Source organism: Muntiacus reevesi, chromosome 5 (genome assembly GCF_963930625.1).
Source record: "Muntiacus reevesi chromosome 5, mMunRee1.1, whole genome shotgun sequence".
Classification (NCBI taxonomy): domain Eukaryota; kingdom Metazoa; phylum Chordata; class Mammalia; order Artiodactyla; family Cervidae; genus Muntiacus; species Muntiacus reevesi.
In genome coordinates this window covers 115,382,236-115,404,607 of record NC_089253.1, presented here as the reverse complement: position 1 = coordinate 115,404,607, position 22,372 = coordinate 115,382,236, and the positions used below count along the sequence as shown (strand labels likewise).

At 38.2% G+C, this 22,372-nt stretch overlaps 1 protein-coding gene and 1 non-coding gene across 4 annotated transcripts in view; one reads left to right on the top strand and one right to left on the bottom strand.

Moving 5' to 3' along the window:
* The window catches only part of RPS6KC1 (ribosomal protein S6 kinase C1), a 195,389-nt gene that overhangs the window by 129,873 nt on the left and 43,144 nt on the right, over positions 1-22,372 (top strand). For all 3 annotated transcript variants that reach the window (XM_065936225.1, XM_065936224.1, XM_065936223.1), the window contains 2 exons: positions 19,666-19,713; positions 20,927-21,059. In XM_065936225.1, the coding sequence (XP_065792297.1) occupies positions 19,666-19,713; positions 20,927-21,059 (181 nt within the window). The remainder of the gene's footprint in view (positions 1-19,665; positions 19,714-20,926; positions 21,060-22,372) is intronic.
* On the bottom strand, positions 4,619-4,691 carry TRNAG-CCC (transfer RNA glycine (anticodon CCC)). The gene has a single exon. It is a non-coding gene; the product is annotated as a tRNA-Gly (tRNA).

Genomic DNA, 22,372 nt, shown 5'->3' with positions numbered 1-22,372 from the left:
TGGCAGTGACTTTTTAGATATAACACCAAAGATATGATCCATGAAAAAAATATTCAATAAGCTGGACATCATCAAAATTAAAAACTTCTCCTCTGTGAAAAACACTGTCAAGATAATGAAGACAAGTTATAGACTGGGAAAAAATATTTGTAAAAGCTTATATCATAAGGAATGTTATCCAGAATATACAAAGCGCTCTTAAAACCTAGCAATAAGAAAATGAACAACCCAATTAAAAAATGGGCTGAAGACTTAATAGGAACCTCACCAAATGAAATATACATATGGCAAGTCAGTATATGAAAAGATACTGCACATCATGCATCATCAGGGAAATGTAAACTAAAACAGCAGTGAAATACCACTAGGTACTTCTTCTTGTTGAGTTGCCCAGTCATGTGGGACTCTTGGTGACCCTGTGGACTGTAGCTTGCCAGGTTACTCTGTCCATGGGATTTCCAAGGCAAGAATACTGGAGTGGGCTGCCATTTTCTTCTCTAGGGGATCTTGCGGACCCGACCCAGTGACCAAAGCTGCGTCTCCTGAATTACAGGCGGATTCTTTACTGCTGAGTCACCAGAGAAGCCATTGGAATGGCCAAAATCTGAAACACAACAACAAATGCTGGCAAGGATGTGAAACAATAGGGACTTTCATTCATTGCTGGCTGGGAGTGCAAAACGGTGCAGCCACTTTGGAAGACATTTGACAGATTCTTACCAAACTAAACATATGTTTACTATATAATCCAGCAATTGTGCTTATTAGTTATTTACTCAAATGAGTTGAAAACCTAATATCCACACAAAAGTCTACATGTGTATGTTTATTCATGTTTATGTGTATGTTTATAACAGCTTTATTTATAATTGTCAAAAGTTGGAAACAACCAGATGCCCTTCATGGGATGGATAAACTGTGGTACACTACATCTAGACAATGGAAAATTATTCAGTGCTTAAAAGAAATGAGCTGTCAAACCATGAAGACATGGAGGAACTTTAAATGCCTATCTCTGAGTGAAAGATGTGCATGCTGCCTGTGTGTGTGCGACGTCGCTTCAGTCGTGTCTGACTCTTTGCAACCCTGTGGACTGTAGCCCTCTAGGTTCTCTGTCCTTGGGACGCCAGGCAAAGATAACTGGAGTGGGTTGCCATTTCCTCCTCCAGAGGATCTTCCTGACCCAGGGACTGAACCTGCGTCTCTTCTCCTGCATTGGCAGGTGGGTTGTTCACCGCTAGTGCCACCTGGGAAGCCCAAACAAGTAAAAGATACAAATCTGAAAAGAGTACATGTTGTACGATTGTAACTATATGACATTCTGGAAAAGGCAAAAAATCAGGGAGATAGTAAAATGATTAGTGATTACAAGGGATTAGGAGGAGGAAGAAAGGATGAATAGGTAGAGACAGAATTTTGGGGGGCAGGGAAACTATTCTGCTTGGTACAGTGGTGGGTACATGTTGCACGTTTGTCAAAAACCATTGAAATATCAAGAGTGAACTCTTAAATTGTGATCTTTGGGTGATAATAATGTGTCATTGTAGGTTCATCAGTTTCAACAAATGTACCACTCTGCTGCAAGATGTTCATGATGGTGGAGCTTGTAGGGTGTTTGGGGGCAGGAGGAATGTATGGAAACTTTGTACTTTCTGTTCAATTTTGTTGTGAACCTAAAACTGCTTCAAGAAGCTAAGGAATGGTTAACAGTAGAGTTGGATTGTGCTGATAACATTAATAAGCACAAGCTAATTTATGCATGTTGTTGAAGGGCATGTAGTTTAGTCACAGTTTTTATACATGAAATCAAAATAGACTTTGATTATAACTAGGAATATCATCTTGCAGGAACGGTGTCTAATATACCTGTTTTTTAAAACAAGGGACAGCCACATGTTTGATAAACACACACACATGCCTTTTGGTTGTTTCATTATGTTCAATACTTTAATATCTTATTCTGTTTCTGGGAATATACGTCTTAACTATAATTGAATATATAAAAATGAAGTCTATACTTGCAAAGCCCTTTATCTGTGATATTAATGTTAATATATTAGATTAATAGAGTATTTTTTGTTCTAAAGGACTCATGCTTTCTGTATTTAAAGTATGCTTATCTAATATATTTTTAGGGATAGATTTGTATGGGCAGTTTTATAATATGATAACCTAAATAATTCTGGAATAAAGGAGCTAGTTTCATTTTACCTCCTAATGGCTTGGCACATACAAGCTCGGGATTAGAAAGGACTTTAAGGTCATCTGACCCAGTGAGTTACAGATCTGGTGGCCCATCTCCAGCGCCCCACTGAAGGGCTGTTCCGGTTTAGGGTGTTTTATTTGTTAACTTAACAAACTTCTTTTGAATGCCACCATGTGACAGGCACTGTGTTGGGTGCTGTATTGACTTGTTTCTTCTTTTTAGTCTAGCAGGAGAGACGCAGGTCAGTATGTAAATTCTAAAACAACATGGAAGGGACTATAAAGAAGGGTGAATAAAGACTGAGCTACTTAATGTCTCAATCACTCATTCCATTTTACACAATTGAAACTCTTAGAAAGTCTTTTTTTTTTCTCTTGAGCCAAGTACTTCTGCTTTGGTCCTTAGTACTGCCCTCTCCAATAACCAGTTTTTAGTTATTTCAAGACAGTGTGTTGTCTTTCCAGTTGGTATTGTTTTTTTGTTTGTTTCTTCTAGTTTTATTTTGCTTAAATTTGGCCAAAATTTCAATCTGTTGAAATATCTTCAGACTTTCCTTGTATGCATTTGCTTTTTTTCCTTAGGGTTAATCAATGGCCTCCTTCTCGCCCCATCACCCTCCTCTTATTTTTTCCTATGTCCCTGTCCTTCTTGTTTTTTACATTTTTTACTAAACCATTTGATAAAACTTTAAAACGTCTCAGTACCGCCAGGTGCCTCTGACAAGACTTTGGATCAGTGGTTTTCTCGAAGTCTTCTCTCTTGGTTTCCGTCTTTGCTCTTCTCAAGTCTGGATTGGTTTGTTCTCTTGGTCTTCTGCATAGCTCCCCTCATCACACTTTCGCTTGTTTCCTGGGAATTCCTTTCATCAGTCTTCTATGTTGAATTCCAGTTCCTGACCTCCCCCACCCCCGCACCTTCTTTCCGCTTGCTGGAGGCCTATAGGCGCTTTTCTCAGACCCTCTGACTGTTCCAGAATTTCACAGTGATTTGTTTGGGTGGGATTTTATTTTATTTTATTTTTCATTTGTTGAGTTGGGCATTTGGTGACCTTCAATTTGGGTAATGATACAGATGTTTTATTAGGAGACCTGATAATGTCAGTGTCTATCTGCCTTATCTTTTAGGCTACTTGGTTTTCTTAGAAAAGAACTTTACAGTCTCTTACTGAGGGATATAGTATTAGGCCAACCAGGATTCTGGGAGCCTCGCGGTTGAAGGAGGATCACTGTCCTCATCAATCTGGTATGTAGGTTTTCACATAAAGCCCTGTTTTCAGTGCCACTCTTCAATCCCTGCTTTAGCTCTCTGTAGTATCTGATTCATTCTGTTTTCTGTCTTCCATCTTTTCTCATCTCTTCTCTTGTCTTCTTTGTAGCCATTATTATATAGCTTTAAAAATTTCTTTCAGTTCAGTTCAGCCGCTCAGTCATGTCTGACTCTTTGCGACCCCATGGACTGCAGCACGCCAGGCTTCCTTGTGCATCACCAGTTTCTATAGGGGATAGTGATCTATATTTCAGAGAATGTTAAATTTAACACATTGTGTGGACCTCTTAGCTTTGTGGTGTCCATGATTTTGATCAACATGTCTTTGTTGACATTTTTCAAGTTAACAATTTTTTTTTTCACCAAAATAGGACAAAGACTCCTGTAGATGACATATAGCTAGAATAATTATTTCAAGTTGACCCAGTACCTTCTGGGCACTGCTAATTACAACTAACCTTCAACTGTTTCAAATAAAAACTTAGGCATCCCAAGTTACCTGTAAGTTTAAAGGCATACACTATTCTCTTTATCCCCTTTTTAATACATATTATACTTGCCTCTAATCTGATTTTCCTCCAGTTCATTGTTGACACTGCTGTCAGAATAATTCATTAAATGGGTACTTTAGAGAAGTGATTTTTCTAAAGCTAATAACTCTCTTGCTTATAAGTCTTTAATACCATCCCATAGATTTTTAGGATAATGTTTGCACTTTTTATCTAAGCCTGCAAAGATCGTTCCCAGCACCTCAGCATGCTTCCTTGGGTGCAGCCCTGTGAACTCGTAAGATACACAAGGTGTCATGTTCTACACAGGATGTACCCCTCTACCTGGAGTGACGTTTTTTTCCATTCCTCGCTTAATTTTGACTCATTCTGAGTTATTATCTTCTCTTGGAAGGCTCCCTTGCTTACCTCTACTGTGTGATATTTTTAAATATCTTTTGCTGTGTCTTTTAAATGCCTTGAACCTTTCTGCCATAGCATTCATCCATATTATATGGTAGGTTTATTTTTTTTAATGTTTATTTATTTGCCTGCTCTGGGTCTTAACTGCAGCATGCAGGATCCTCTATCTTTGCTGTGGAGTGTGGGCTCTTTAGCTGTGGCATGCGAGCTCTTAGCTGTGGCATGTGGTATCTAGTTCCCTGACCAGGGATTGAACCCAGGCCCTCTGCATTGGGAGTGCAGAGTCTTAGCCACTAAACCACCAGGGAAATCCCTGTGTGGCAGTTTTTGATACTATTTCTATGCCTCCTCCAACAAGCTTTCACATGCCTCAAATACCAAGTATTTTTCTTCTTTTTTTCCTAAATATTAACATTTTTGTGTATTTTGATACGGTAGCATAGACATCTCTCAATTTTAGATAGGAAAGATAGTCTAAATCTTGGGCAGAAGATAATGTGTCTTTGAAAAGGAAGCCTCTATAATATGTCAAATACCAGCTTGGTGACTATATCTTATTTAATTTTGTATTTTTGACATTTATCATAGTGACTTTAGAGACAGCAGATACTCAATAAATATGTGTTGAAAAAAATGAATAAATGAATGAATGGTACCTCTCTACTCACATTATCTTAAAAACAGGTAGGGACCATTTATTCTAATTGACCTACCTCCTCACCATTTCTCTCCAGGTCTTTTCTATTTCTATTTTTTCATTCATTCATTAATTCAGAAAATATTTGTTGAGCTCCTCAGTTCAGTTCAGTTCAGTCGCTCAGTCGTCCAACTCTTTGTGACCCTATGGACCACAGCACACCAGGCCTCCCTGTCCATCACTAACTCCCGGAATTTACCCAAACTCATGTCCATTGAGTTGGTGATGCCATCCAACCGTCTTATCCTCTGTTGTCCCCTTCTCCTGCCCTCAATCTTTCCCAGCATCAGGGTCTTTTCAAATGAGTCAGCTCTTCGCATCAGGTGGCCAAAGTAAAGGAGTTTCAGCTTCAACATCAGTCTTTCCAGTGAACACCCAGGACTGATTTCCTTTAGGATGGATTGGTTGGATCTCCTTGCAGTCCAAGGGACTCTCAAGAGTCTTCTCCAACACCCAGTTCAAAAGCATCAATTCTTCTGTGCTCAGCTTTCTTTATAGTCCAACTTTCACATCCATACATAGCTACTGGAAAAACCATAGCCTTGACTAGATGACACTTGTTGGCAAAGTAATGTCTCTGCTTTTTCATAGGCTTCCTTCCAAGGAGTAAGCATCTTTTAATTTCATGGCTGCAGTCACCATCTGCAGTGATTTTGTTGAGTTCCTGCTATATGTCAAATGTGATGATAACCACTGGAGATATAATGGTGAATAAAACACTTCATCTCTACCCTCTCAGAGTTTATAATTTAGTGGGAAATAGCAGTTACAATACAATGTGAAACTGTTTTCAGTGAGGGAAGTACACTAGAGTATTATGAGAACATGTAAGAGGGGTACCTAACTTGGGGCTCTCCAGAGGCTTTTTAAAGAAAGTAAAGCAAAGACATGAGAAATGAGTAGGGTTACTCACAGAAGGCTAAAGGAATGCCAATATACAGAGGCGTGCAAGACTCAGAGCATGCTTTCTTTCTAGCTTCTTCAACTGTGAATTTTTTCTTCTTTTTTCTTCCTGCCTACCTATATATAGTCCAGTCTTCACGATGTTAGTTGAAAGCTATGTCCTCAACTGTAATACTCATCTTTCCTTTCTTTGACTTAAACTTAGCATTCGATTGTGTCTTATTTTCACTTTAGTTGCCTAAAATATATTGTTAACCTGTCCTAGAGGGCAGAAAGTATACCTTATTTACCTCTCTTTCTTTCTTTGATAATGCCTAACTAAATATATTGCTGTCTATCCAGTAAGGATTTAATAAATACTTGCTGAATAGTTATAAAGGGGACAAAAAGAAATAATACATGTATTTTAAGATTTCACATACTCTGTGAGGCTGCACCTCAAACTATACCGCATGTTCAGGATCAGAGCAAGAGAGTGGTTTTGAAAACTGTCCAAGCATTCATCCTCCTCCCTTTTTCACCATCTTTCACGGAATACATGTATAGATTGTTGGCAGGGAAATTGTTGCAGTCAATGAAATTGTCAGTTTGAGAATGAGTGTTGTCTCTTTGTATTTCATATGTGCTTTGAAATATTTTGGAATGTTTATAAGAACATCAGCACTTGGATTTTTAAACTATGTAAATGTTCTAGGTCATATTAAAACACTGTTAAATTTTAATCAGTGCCAACATTTCAACTCCATCTGCTACAAAAGCGCAAAACTCATTTAAAACACTTAGAAATAATAGCATCTAAAGCTTTCTTGCCCTTGAAGCATGTTCTTCTGCATTGGAATCAGGCTGTCTCTGACATTGGCAACATAGTTGGATACGTATGATTGACTTGAAGGTGTAGGCTCTGTGTCAACCTATTACCTTTGTAAGATAGCATTTACTGAGTACACACTACTCTGATTTGAACACTATATACAAATTATGTGCGTATATTTGCTATTTTTTAGGAACTTATTTCAGTTTGCAGGGCCTATATTTATTTGAGTGTGTTGACAGCACATTTAGCAGCCAAATGAAAATATTAAGTCAGAGTGTGAATCAGTCTCAGCCTCAGTTCGGTCGCTCAGCGTGTCCGACTCTTTGCTCCTTGCTTTCAATTGCTATACTATACTGCCTCTCTGAATATAGACACCTATATGAGGCACTGATAAGGAAAGATGATGAAAGTACACCATTAGGACGGGGGGAAAAGCAAGCTAACAATATGTGAAATCCATTTGTTTTTAAAACAGACAGATGAAGACGGAGTTCAGTTGAATTCAGTTCAGTCACTCAGTCGTGTCCGACTCTGCGACCCCATGGACTGCAGCACGCCAGGCTTCCCTGTCCATCACCAACTCCTGGAGTTTACTCAAGTTCATGTCCTTTGAGTCGGTGATGCCATCCAACCATCTCTGTCGTCCCCTTCTCCTCCCACCTTCAATCTTTCCCAGCATCAGGGTCTTTTCAAATGAGTCAGTTCTTCGCATCAGGTAGCCAAAGTATTGGAGTTTCAGCTTTAGCATCAGTCCTTCCAGTGAACACCCAGGACTGATTTCCTTTAGAATGGACTGGTTGGATCTCCTTGCAGTCCAAGGGACTCTCAAGAGTCTGCTCCAACACCACAGTTCAAAAGCATCAATTCTTTGGCGCTCAGCTTTCTTTATAGTCCAACTCTCATATCCATACATGACTACCGGAAAAACCATAGCTTTGACTAGATGGACCTTTGTTGCAAAGTAATGTCTCTGCTTTTTAATATGCTATCTAGGTTGGTCATAACTTTTCTTCCAAGGAGTAAATGTCTTTTAATTTCATGGATATTTTTATCAGCACTAGAGTATTAGGTGTTTCTGGCAAATGCAAAAAAGAAAAATGTATTTAAAGCTAAATATAACAGATCATACTTTTGAGTTAATTTTCATCTAAAGTTAACAGTGTCAAATCATTATCCCAAGTGAACTTCAGAATTCAAACCAAAAAAATAAAATAAATGGTTTCATTATGGAATTGAATGACATAAGCTGAACTTGGGCCTATAAACCCAGAACTTCAGAGTTTTAACCTCTCTTTAGCATAATCTCTTTGTAGCCTTGGGCAAATTGCTTTGCAAAAACAGAAAACAGACAATCAAAATGAGAATGACAGAGGTGTAGAGATCTAGCTTTTAAAGCATTTGGATCTGAGAAGAGCCTCCTAAGTGGATGTTTTTCCTGGCTCTTCAGCCTTTCTGTTTTAAACCTGATTTCTCTGTCTTTTATATTCTGCCTTCTGCTATATTTATACCTGTTTTCTTACAAAGACACACCATGTCCTTTGGAAGCATGTTTTATGAAGTAATAGATATATAGGCCGAGGATTTTAAAAATTATACAAAGTAAAACTTTTTTCATGTTTTTATGTTTGTGTGTGTATAAATATATAAGACCTTTCTGTATAGGTTATTGTTCACTAAATCATTCACTTCACATCCTAAGATGAGATATGACTGAGGAATGGTTCACATTCATTGACATTCAACTAATAGGAATATAAGAGATTTAAAATTCATTTTTGTGGTTGAAATAATTACTCCCTGGGTTATTTTCTAGAGAATCACATGTGTTTTGTATTGCTGTAGGGCAGGACTAGATTTAGCTATTTGCCTAAGGATGAATAATCCAGGTGTTGGCCAAATGACTTTTAGAAGGGAAGTAGAGAAACATCCTTAAAATCCTTTTTATCTTTTCTGATCCTGATATTAGTCTGTCAAAGAAAACAAACTTTGCCAGCCATATTTCAGAGCCCTTTGGAGCAATGAAATAGTATGAGAATGAGTGGTTTTTGAATTTTGAGTATATTACTTGTATTTGCATATTCTTTTAGCACCACCAAAATATGCTTGCTTGCTTTTTTTTTTAATGTTATGATTCATAATATATTCATAACATTTCTTGGAAGATAAAGTTATTTTGATAATATTTACTCTATTTTTAGCTCTCAAAGTGACAAACTATGACCCTTTAAGAAATCATCATGATTATTATTGAAATTACTAAGTATACAGAGGTATGAATTATATTCACCTGGAACACACACACACACACACACACACACACACACACACACACACACACACACTACTCTATTATACCACACACACACACACACACACACACACACACACACACACACTACTCTATTATAACACACACACACACACACACACACACACACACACACACACACACACACACACACACTACTCTATTATACCACACACACACACACACACACACACACACACACACACACACTACTCTATTATAACACACACACACACACACACACACACACACACACTACTCTATTATAACACACACACACACACACACACACACACACACACACACTACTCTATTATACCGGGTTGTAGAAACTATAGATAGTTGTGCTCAACAGGTTGTGTTCAATTTAAATAGAGGGCAGGACAAATGGGCTTCATTATGACAGTTCTTATGGTATATGAATGCTTAATAATGCCCTAGTTTTAAATTAACTTATAACTAATTTGCTGTGGAAGTTTGGAAGAATTTTTAAAAATCTGGATTAAGATTAGAATGAATTCTAACTAAATGTATCTGTTGCCATTTTCAAATTAAGAATTGAAAGATGCTTTATATACTCTAAAAGATATTTTCTATATGCTTTTTTTTCTAACTACATTTAAGCAACCAAAATAACCAACCTAGAAATCAAAGATGATGTATAAGAAAATTTCATATTAGTTAATTTCTTTTAAAGTGAATATGTCAATTATTCAGTATTATAATTGAATATAGCCAGGTTTTTGAGTTTCTTTCTTATTAGTATTTTAAAAGACGTCACAACATTATGTTTCTATATGCAGTATTGTGGTGAATATGATCATTACCTTAAATAAATGACATTTTTCAGTAGCAGAAATCAGGGTTTTTAATTGCTATTTTGTGAATTTTATAAAATCTCATCTCAAGGTACTTTGGTAATATTTGAATGGTGGGTATGATGGTACACAGAAGATAAATCTTTCAAAGAAAAGTACCTTATTTTATGACTGCCTAAAATATATACTTATACCTTTATTATTATTCATAGATTAATATAACTTCAATTTTATATTTCATTTTATTTATCATATGCTTGCTTTGAGTAAAATTATAGGAGGTTTAAAAAAATAACTGTCCCCTCTCCTTTAAGGAAAAAATCATCATCCTTATTTACTTAAGTAAATTGCATTAGTGGTAGTATTTCTCTTGGCTGTTTGTTCAGCCGCTAGAGTCCCTTGTGACCTTGGGTATGTATTCGAAGAGGTGACTGATGGTTCGTGGTGTTCTAAATTTTCTGGTAGTTTGCCTGATGCCTGCCTCTGGGTTTGTCATCGCCCTTATGCTGACTTGGGCAGTATTCCTTCAGTCTCTTATCTCCAGGCTTTGATGCGTATGTTCTGAAGGTGGCCACAGTGACTTTGGGTAGCAGCAGATGGTGAACCTTCAGGCTGCCACCGGCTATACTGGTGTTAAGTTGGAAAGTTAACGTTTGATGAAGAATCAGTAGTGCATATGAAAGAGCTTTCACTGCTGAAATATCTTTTAATTAAAAAATTAGCATACTCAAACCTTTGCAAATGTGTGGGCATTTAAAGAAGTCTAAGATCAGTTGTTTTCTTATAGAGAAATTAGTTATTTACCAGCTTAGTTTTGTGTTGCTTGCTTGTCCTAATGTCATTCTTTCCCCCTTGTTCTTGCCCCAATTGTTTTTAGTAAAGGCAGATAAGAGATTTAGGTAAACTGAAATGGGATGTTTTGGGGAATTAAATGTATTGGGATAAACATTTAAACTATATTTCGATTTGTGATAATTTGGAATTTAATAACTGGAAAGCAGTGTGGATCTTGCATACTACTTCCATACAATCCTAGTAGATCAGTTCTGTTGTTTCCTGCATTTGAAGATATTTCTAGGTTATAGACGCCTAGAGAACTCAGCCCACTTCAAAATGATATTTCACCTTGCTGTAAGTTGGTTGGTGATGTTTTTGGCTTTGCCATCAATCCACAAAGCAATATCCTTTTGGACTGTTTGTTCACTTACTTCATGATGTTGTCTTATGTTGGAAATTCTAGCACCAATAAAACACTGATAAGACATCAAAGAATTTTTTTTCTGTTCCCCTTCAGTCACAAGGGTACTTTTTATGCTTTGCTGAAAACAGATCCTTGAACTCTCTATCCTTTAGGATAGAGTTGCAAGTATCCATGTCAAATGTTACTCTTCATACTTCAGTTCTTATCAGTGAAGCAACTTTTGTGAACGCAGGACCATCAAAAACAGGTTGGTTTCATGGCGTGAGGGCAAGAAGTGCCTCTCCACTGTCTGTTCATGCTGACGCTCCTGGTGCTGCAGTTTCTCACGGACAAAAGTGGTAGGCTGAGTATCCTTTACTTTTGGAGTTGCCGGGTGGTAGTACAGGGAACACTGCTAGCTTCTGATGTCCAAAAAAGAGAAAGTTAGACCCCGGTGGGAAGAACTGGAAGAATTGTTGGTATTAAAGTTCACCGAGTACTCTTTGTTTTCTGCTGTTGAATTTTTATAAGATATATCTCATGAGAATAAGGTATGGAATTAACATTTAACAGTCAAAATACATTTTGAGTAACATCTGATTATCACCATGTGGTGTTGACAGGGAAAGCAAAGGTTTAAAATGCGCTTTAGGTTTGTGACTGTTTCTACAGAAGAATAACGTTACCAGTACCTGTAACACTGCCGAGATGAGTTTAGTGAATCTAATAATGGTCAAGTGTGGGCTGTTCAAGAGAGTATAGTAAGTATAACCTTATTTATCTGGAACTATGTTGAGAAAAACTAGCTAACTTGTCTGATTGGGCTTCTCTGTTTTCTCTGGACTCTTTCTTATGTTGATCCCCTGGTTCTCTGGTGTGTTTATGTGTGAGTTCTAAGTGGTGTAACTTGCACAACTGAAGTCCATTTAGATGACGTCCAGTCAACAGGAATCGTGCTGTGACAGCCATTAAAGGGAAGGCTGTTTGTCCCAGTATGGCTGTCTCTGTAGGCTTTTCTTAAACATTAAAAGCAAAAAAACAAAAAAACCCCAACTTTTATTCATTGTTTTGGAGTTCTTTGAAATAAGTGGCACCAAAGTAGTGAGAGGTGTTCCCTTGGATTACCCAGGTAATCTTTCTTCTTAAAGGAATTGCAGCTGAAGTTACTTCTAGAGGCTTACAGACTTTGAATGTCAACATTTAAATTAAATATCTAAAAAAATTCAAAAATAGGTGGCATAATCTTCACTGAAGGAAACGTTCTGTACTTCCTCACCATAGTCATTGTGTCTATATTGCTGTTTTTCTCTTTTCTTTTCTCCAAATTTATTTTTCATGTGCCTAAAAAATAATCGTCATTTGATACTTTTGATATGCTGTCCTACCTCCCCTATCTTTCCAGAGGTAGTACCTAGTTAAACATACTTAGATGTCAAGCCTTCCCCATTCTAGTTAACAAAATTTACTGATAGTCAACTGGAGCTTTTCCTGCTACTGTTGTGAAAGGAAAGTAAGCAAGTCTCATTGTGCTGGTGGAATTGAGGAACAGATGAGGCTAATCCTGGAGGGATAAGTTGTTTGCTTTTTTCTTTTTTTTTTTTTTTTCCAGTTAGGAGCAGTGATTCTATATATTATCATGGGCAAAGATGGAGTAATCTCTCCTGTTAGACCATATGCTAATATAGTGCTGATAAGTAAGTGTGAAAAATGAAAGGGAAAAATACATTAATTGTATTCTCTCAATAAGGTATGCCATCCAAGATAATTATTTCATGACAGTTTGAGTTATAGAACTTGTTTTATCATGAAATAAAAGCTGGTTTTAGGAGCCTTTCATTGGAAAGACAATTGTATCAAATTAGTACTAGATTAGATTTTTGTCTTTATAAAGGTGAGCAAACCCATGAGCAGTTTTTAAATTGATGTGTTCTAGTCCACAAATGAACAAATTCTGTTTGAGGGTTAAAGAAGCTATTATTTTGTCCTTTATGCTGACAGCTTCATTACAGATTGGCCTACTGTTGGCATTAAAAAAATGTTTGGCTCCTTATGATCTTTGTGCATGCAACTATAATATTAATGCAGTGCCATAGCACTGTTCATTAAGAAATGACTCTAAATGAGGTTGAAGCGTGTAAATTTGGAAAGATACAGATGTTAAATGCAGTCGTTTCTCTTTGTATACAGCCGTATGGCTAATAATTTCCAAGTGGCTAAAGCTCTTGTTAGCAGGAGTGCTGGTGTGTTAAGAATGGCTCTATAAATAACTTTAAGAACTGAAGTTGAAGGTGCTTCTTTTAAAGACTATTGTTAACTAAACATTATTGCCAAACAGATGGAAAGCATTCACCAGCCTGATGTTTTTAGGTCTAATTATATTATCACCAGCCCTGTACGGCTCAGTTGAAGAGGTGTATCCAGAGGCCAATTTATAATCATTTAGCCAACACCTGTTTGGGAGAAATTGACAGTCAAAGGGCACATTTAAAAAAAATCACATATGTTCTTGTGTTTATTGCCTCAATGTGAACATTGTCTAGTCACAAACAAACTTGGTAGGAGAAGAAAGTAAATGTAAACAAAGTAGCCCTTCTCAGCCGTGTTTATCGATCTTAATTTGGCCTTTTTATCTGATCTACTTCATACTTCATGACTAAGTGAGACCAGCAAAGAGATACCGCTACTGATTTACACAGGGATACATCGTCCAGTCGATTAAGAAGCTTCTGATAGAAAAAAGTTCTTTCCTTTCTACAGCTTCCATACTTTTTACCTGGTGGAGCGTTTTCTGTATCATATTGATGTATGTTATTTAGATAGGATTGGAATCTGGTGAGTGACTTAAAAGGAGTTACAAACTGATGTGAAAACAAATGAGATTTAAGGAACACTGAGTGTCTCTACCGGAGAAGGCAATGGCACCCCGCTCCAGTACTCTTGCCTGGAGAATCCCATGGACAGAGGAGCCTGGTGGGCTGCAGTCCATGCGGTCGCAAAGAGTTGGACACAACTGAGCGACTTCACTTTCACTTTTCACTTTTATGCATTGGAGAAGGAAATGGCAACCCACTCCAGTGTTCTTGCCTGGAGAATCCCAGGGATGGGGTCGCACAGAGTCGGACACGACTGAAGTGACTTAGCAGCAGAGTGTCTCTACAGACTCAGTAGATGTTTATTTAGCTCACCTTTACAGAGATGTGCCTCCTTTTGCACTCATGATGTGTTAGTTTAGCAGTTTAACAGTTAAAGAGGAAGAACCCTGGAGCCAGATTGGTAGGGTTTAAATTTCACCTCTCAGTTCAGTTCTGACTCTTTGCGACCCCATGAACTGTAGCACACCAGGCCTTCCTGTCCATCACCAACTCCCGGAGTTTACTCAAACTCATGTCCATTGAGTCGGTGATGCCATCTAACCATCTCATCCTCTGTCGTTCCCCTCTCCTCCCACCTTCAATCTTTCCCAGCATCAGGGTCTTTTCAAATGAGTCAATTCTTCACATCAGGTGGCCAAAGTATTGGAGTTTCAGCTTCAGCATCAGTTTTTCCAGTGAATATTCAGGACTGATTTCCTTTAGGATGGACTGGTTGGATCTCCTTGCAGTCCAAGGGACTCTCAAGAGTCTTCTCTCCAACACCAGAGTTCAAAAGCATCAATTCTTTGGCGCTCAGCTTTCTTTATGGTCCAACTCTCACATCCATACATGACTACTGGAAAAACCATAGCCTTGACTAGACGACCTTTGTTGGCAAAGTAATGTCTCTGCTTTTTCATATGCTAAGTTGGTCATAACTTTTCTTCCAAGGAGTAGCATCTTAATTTCATGGCTGCAATCACCATCTGCAGTAATTTTGGAGCCCCCGCAAATAAAATCTGTCACTGTTTCCCCATCTATTTGTCATGAAGTGTTGGGACCAGATGCCATGATCTTAGTTTTCTGAATGTTGAATTTTAAACCAACTTTTTCACTCTCCTCTTTCACTTTCATCTTGAGGCTCTTTAATTCTTCTTCACTTTCTGTCATAAGGGTGGTGTCATCTGCATATCTGAGGTTATTGATATTTCTCCCAGCAATCTTGATTCCAGCTTGTGCTTTATCCAGCCTAGTGTTTCTCATGATGTACTCTGCATAGAAGTTAAATAAGCAGGGTGAGAATATACAGCCTTGATGTACTCCTTTCCTGATTTGGAACCAGTCTGTTGTTCCATGTCCAGTTCTAACTGTTGCTTCCAGACCTGCATACAGATTTCTCAAGAGGCAGGTCAGGTGGTGTGGGATTCCTGTCTCTTTAAGAATTTTCCACAGTTTGTTGTGAACCACACAGTCAAAGACTTTGGCATAGTCAGTAAAGCAGAAATAGATGTTTTTCTGAAACTCTCTTGCTTTTTTGATGATCCAGCGGATGTTGGGAATTTGATCTCTGGTTCCTCTGCCTTTTCTAAATCCAGCTTAAACATCTGAAAGTTCATGGTTCATGTACTATTGAAGCCTGGCTTGGAGAATTTTGAGCATTACTTTGCTAGCATGTGAAATGAGTGCAACTGTGCGGTAGTTTGAGCATTCTCAGGCATTGCCTTTCTTTGGGATTGGAATGAAAACTGACCTTTTCCAGTCTTGTGGCCACTGCTGAGTTTTCCAAATTTGCTGGCATATTGCGTGCAGCCCTTTCACAGCATCATCTTTTAGGATTTGAAATAGCTCAACTGGAATTCCATCACCTCCACTAGCTTTGTTTGTAGTGATGTTTCCTAAGGCCCACTTGACTTCGCATTCCAGGATGTCTGACTGTAGGTGACTGGTCACACCATCTTGATTATCTGGGCTGTGAAGATCTTTTTTGTGTAGTTCTTCTGTGTATTCTTGCCACCTCTTCTTAGTATCTTCTGCTTCTGTTAGGTCCATACCATTTCTGTCCTTTATTTTGCCCATCTGTGCATGAAATGTTCCCTTGGTATCTCTAATTTTCTTGAAGAGATCTTTAGTCTTTCCCATTCTATTGTTTTCCTCTATTTCTTTTTGTGAGCTTGAGCACATTAGCAATTTTATGTTTGTTTTCTCATCTATGAAAGTGAGAGTCACTCAGTCGTGTCCAACTCTTTGTGACCCCATGGACTGTAACCTGCCAGGCTCCTCTGTCCATGGACTTCTCCAGGCCAGGATACTGGAGTGGGTAGCTGTTCCCTTGTCCAGGGGATCTTCCCAGCCCAGGGATTGAACCCAGGTCTCCTCCATTGCAGGTGGATTCTTTACTGCCTGAGCCACCAGGAAAGGCCTTCTCATCTATAAACGTGATTAATTAAAGTATACTTACCTCAGGATTTCCCTGGCAGTCCTGTGGCTAAGACTCCACACTTCACTGCAAGGTGCATGGGTTTGATCCCCAGCTGGGGAACGAAGATCCCACATGCTGCATGATGTGATCAAAAAGAAAAAGAAATAGTATACCTACCTTATTAGATTGTTGAATGTATTATGTGATTTGATTCTTTAAACCCCATCACAGTGGCTGCTCGAAAGTAAGCATTCTAGTAGGATACTCCCTCCTGTCTTTAGCTATTGTTTTTAGTGGAGAATTCTTAGCAATTTATATACATCTCTAGTCCTGACTTATTTTCTAAACTCCATTCCCATATTGCTATCTACCTTCCAAACTTTATGCCTAAATTCATTCACATATGTTTAGTGAACAGTTACTTTGGGAGGTGGATAGGTTATGTGTTGAAAGAAATACAGTTTCTGCCTTGTATTAATTTTCTGTTGCTGCATTACAAATTACCACAAACGTAGCTGCTTAAAACAACTCACTTTATGATGTCAGAGTTCTCTGGGCCAGAGGTCTGAGAGGAGTTGCGTTGGGCTGAATTCAAGGTGCTGGCAGAGCTGCTTTCTTTCCCGGAGACTCTGGGGGAAAATCCAATTTCAAGCTCACTCGGGTTGTTGGCTGTAGTCCTTTCTTTGGGGTTGTAGGACTGTGGTTGCTAGCTCTCAACCAAGGGTTGGCCTTTGTGCCTGAAAGTTGCCTGTTCCTTCTTATGCTTACTGTGAGCTCCTAGAGGTCTATGTCCAGTGTTTACATGTGGACCTCTGTATCTTGGAGCCAGCAGCAACATCTCTTTCATACTATGAATCCCTCTGATTTCCCCTTCTGCCATATCAGTTTTGTGCATCATTACAGTTCTGGACTGAGACAGTTCTCTAAGGGTTCATGTGATTTGATTGAGCCCACTCAGATAATCCAAGGTAATCTGTTGTAAGGTCTGTATCCTAATTACATCTGCAGAGTCCTTTTGGCCAATAACATAACATATTCACAAGTTATGGAGATTAAGGTATGAGCAACATTGGCAACTGTTATTCTGCTTACAACATGCTGATGAAAAGCTTGAAATCTGGTTGGGATATGGGCCAAAGTGACCAAATAAAACCATATTGAAGAGGCTGGTATCCTATATAGTAGGAAAACAAAGGAAGAAGAGCATCAGTGACATTTGAGCTGAATATGGAAGTATGAGTGCTTGTTTGGTAAGGGGCTGGGTGAACATTTCAGGGAGAAGAAGCTATTATAGTAACAGCAGTAATAGTAACAATTGGCTGTACCAAGCACTTTTAAAGATTATCTCACTGAAATTCTCACAAATGGTAGATACTATTATCATCTACCATTATGGGCTTCCCTGGTGGCTCAGCTGGTAAAGAATCCACCTGCAATGCGAGAGGCCTGGGTTCGATCCCTGGGTTGGGAAGATCCCCCAGAGAAGGGAAAGGCTCCCCACTCCAGTATTCTGGCCTGGAGAATTCCATGGACAGTCCATGGGGTCGCAAAGAGTCAGACACAACTAAGTGACTTTCACTTCACCATTATATCTTCTACAGATGAAGCTATAATATCTTCACATATGGAGTAGGAATGGTAAAATTATCTTATTGGGTAATTGAAAGAATTAACAGTGATTACACATGACTAAAGCATAGCACATAGTAAACACTGAAATCATGGAAGGCCAAAGAGAGTGGAGGGTGGAGAGGAGAAATACTTAGGGCGTAGAATTGACTAGACTTGGTCACTGGTCACAAAGGTGGGGACGGGGGAGAACTCACAGGACTTAGGGAACTTTTTGATTTAGGGGGTTTCATGGGTGATAATATTTAATACTGTTAAGAGGTAAAATTGGGTTTTGTTTTTAGTGAAGAGAGGGCTTTGAGAAGGTATCTGTGGGAATATTTGTTTGAAATTAGATAGAGTAGAATAGGATAGATCAAGCACTCAGAAGAGGGGTCAAAGATGAAGTTGTCACTATGACTTCAAATTCATCAGGTCTTAAACAGGTTCCTCATTTTAACTTGCCTGTTTCTTCTCAGCATTCTTTTATTTTCCTAAGTTTGATAGCTTCTTTTACCCTTGACTCCCAACTCACTGAGGAGGGCAGGAAAAAAGACCTTTGTACCGTGCTTACAGACTGCTGCGTGCTTACAGATTTCTGAGGTCCAAGTTCTCCCGCCACAGCCCGTTTCAGACTGCTGCCTTCGTGCTACAGCAGTGGAGTTCACTAGCTACACCAGAGACCATGTGGGGTGCAAAGCCTAGGATATTTACTGCCTGTATCTCTCCAGGAATAGTTTGCCAACATCTGCTGTAATGTCTCTAAAAAGATCAACATGATATAAAATATATAAATATTGAATATACTTATAAACTATAAATATAAATATGGGAAGGTGATTCCCTAGCTCTATTCACTCTTTCTTTTCATTAAGATGGGTAGGGGGAGTAGGTGGTTTGAGGGGGTGGTATGTGAAATTATGAGGGGTCTTGAGGTCATTTTTTGGATGTATGCTTTTTCTCTGAATAAGAAAAGTGATACATGATATAACATAATTTTTTAAAAAGAAAACCTGCCTTAACTATTTTGAGACTAGAACATAGGGCAGCAAAGATAGAAGCAGAGAAATCTGTTGGGAGGCCACTGTTATAATCTGGTAAATCTTTGTTTCATTCAGGGTAGTATCTGTGGAAGGGGTGAGGTGAGTTCAGATTCTGGATACAGTTTGAAGATAGAGCTGGCAGGATTTGCTGATGGGAAAGGAGGAGTTAAGGATAAGTCCAAGATGGAGAAGTAGCACCAGAAGGGTGCCTTGGGTTGGGGCCTGAGTTATTGAGATCACATTGCAGCAAGTGGCTACGTTTGAGGTTTTGGGAAGAAAGTTGAGACTTCAATTTCTGTAAAACAATTTTTTTTTTTTTTTACTTAGCCACTTAATGTTTCATAAGGAAAAGTTATTTTTCTAAAGTAATATTTCCTTTTAAGAATTATATTTTAAAATAAATCTAGGAAAACATGGTAGTGTTTCTAAAATATGGCATTTTTAGAAAGGAAATACCCTTTGGATAGGATTTTTCACAGTGTGATTTGGTGACTTAAAAAAAAGCCTATTCAGAAATTAATGGTTTTGGCTGAGTCAGTTTCAGCACTTTCCCCCCAAACCTTTAGTGTGGTTTCAAAAAGTTATGAGTTTGTATTTCATTGTATTGTAAATAATTTATTACTCATGTCTTTTTTTGTAGGTTTTACTTGTAATGGACACAAGGACAGAACAGACATTTATTTTAAAGGTAAGTAGAATTTTTCTGTTTAATGAGTTTAGAAATGTATTTTCAAATTATGCTTCTGAAAGAAAGTATTTAATTTTTTTCTGTGTGTTTGAATGGCTTTTTTTGTGTTTGCAGTCATCTGGATTCACTTTACTTTGTGTCCTTCCATCACAGTTGATAAATACTCTGTAGCATACATTTAAAAAGAGTGTGGAGGAAATAATTTGGATAAGTTGAAGACTCATTTTATGCTGTTTAAATGTATAGTGTATAATTTAAATACATCTCTAATATATTTTACATAATTTATGAAGACTACATACAATCATACTTTTGATTACGACTACAGTTCTTAAGAGCTGAAATTTTACCTTAAAGCCTTTGTTAAAGGTATTTGGAAAAGTGTTATCTACATCCCTATCCATGTCTTTTGCCTAAATTCAATTTTGATTCTCTGTATTACTCAATTTGTAATTAAGTGAATAAGGGAAGAAACCCCCCTCAATTTTGTAATTTCAAAATCGTATTTGAAGTGGATTTTCATAGTGCAATATTCTAAAAGTATCCTAATTTTAAGCATTTCCTCAGCATCCAGAATTTAATGAATTTCAAATCAGTGTTATGTTTTTCTGATATTTTTTCTTTTACTTATCAGCATGGCAGTAGGTCACAGTGACATACACGGAAATAAATTTTTCTCTCTGAGTATACTTTATTGCTGATATTTCCTCAGGTTTTTAAACCATGGTATGACACGAGAAACTCCACATACCTTGTTCCTTTGGAGAAAACTTAAAATGATCTTCGTATTTTTTTTGGAATAGCATTTCAAAACTGCCCGTTTAATCTCGGAATACCTTTTGTGTCTCAGGAATTTGAATTGATCTCACGATGTCTACTGCTTTGAAGATACACATAAGTAAAATAAAACTTAAGGAAAGGTCATAGAGAAATAACTGTGTGTCATCCTGATGACTTAGTTTGAGAGCATCTCTAATAAAAACACTGACCCACGTAATTGATTTTAATGGCAGCTTTGTGGCATCTTCAGTGCTCTGGACTCACGCCAGATGCCATCAGCAGAGCCTCCAGGGACCGAGGGGCATAGAGCAGCAGATGAGTGGTTTCTCTGAAGCCCAGAGTAACTCGGATAGATTAGTTTGGTTGATAAACACAGAGCGCAGCAGGCTCCAAAGGCAGCTGAGGGCACAGCTGACCTTTTTGTTCTCTGTAGGGTCTAAGGAAGAGCAGCGAATGCAGCAGGAGCAGAAAGACCGTCGTGCCCCGCTGTGTGCCCCACATGGTGTGCCTGCACAAGTTCATCGTTTCCGAGGAGTCGGTGTTCCTCGTGCTGCAGCACGCCGAAGGTTGGTGTGTAGCCTAGGTTGCGTGCGCCCTGAGAGCTCAGCGCCCTTGGCTCTTTAGTTTCTGTAATGCCCTTCCTCCTTCTGCCATTACGTGAGCGGATAAAACATATGAAACACATGTAAGAAACGGTTTCCTTATGCCTCTGCTCGCCCCCCACCCCACTTTGAGTTGCGAGGGACAGCGAAAGCCCAGGCGAGCAGCAGGTTTCATCTGAACTGTAGGGACATTCTTAGATACGCCTAGCTGCTTCCTCGCTCCGAGGATGGGTCCAGTATGATGAGGACTTTAATGCGGCCGTGTGCGAAGAGGACTAGGTTTTATCTTAGGGATTTCTCTTGTTCTCTGCTGAAAAGATACATTAATGTTAGATGACAAAATGAAAAGCATCCCCTGAAGAATTAATTAATTACCTCCTTTGTTAGAAAGCATAGGTATTTGCTTAACGTTTGACATTAACTAGTTATTCTGATCTGGGTTTTTATGAATACAGCCATTGGCATCACATATGGGTACAAAGCAGGGGCGCCGTGCTCTGCCTTCAGACTCTTTATGAGATTTCAGCTCTTAGTAAAGGGAACAGGTGGCAAAAAAAAAAATACTCAATTTTGGTTTGTTTTTGCCCTTTAACACCTGAATTTAAATAATTAGTCTTTTATTAAAATGAACACAGCATGTAAATATAAATGCACAAGATAAACATTGCCTTTTGGATTTTGAGAGATATTTTTAAAATGGTAAAGAAAATTAAATTATTTTCCATATTTCAAGAAGGTTTTGTTATTATTTTTACGTCACTGAGCATAAAGAACTGTTGTGCTCTAGTAATAGGCGTAACACTTGAATTGAATGCATTTTGCTAGGAAAATGAGTCATTGCTTTGTGGGATGAGGTCTCTTATGATAACTAATGTAAGATTTTTGACGGGGGCAATAAACTATTAATATTGTTTATTATGAAGTACAGCACAAGATAACTACAGATGGAGGGAAGACCTCCATATGTAGTATTTAATAGGAAATTCAGAAGGGGCTCCATGGTCTCTCAGGTATTAAGAGAGTTAATTGCGTGTGTGAATTGGATAACTAATTCACCTTTGTTCAGACATTATAGACAGCTTTTATCTGAGGATACCAGTGCATTACAGACATTATTGAATTAGAGGTCATGTCATCTGATAGCGAAATACAGCCACCTCTGGTGTGGAACAAAATAACTTGCTTAGTAATAATCCATAATAATTTAGAACAAGGTCAGTAGGATGAATGTAATTATAGTCAATATTCTATTACCCAGTGTGGATTATTCATGTTGG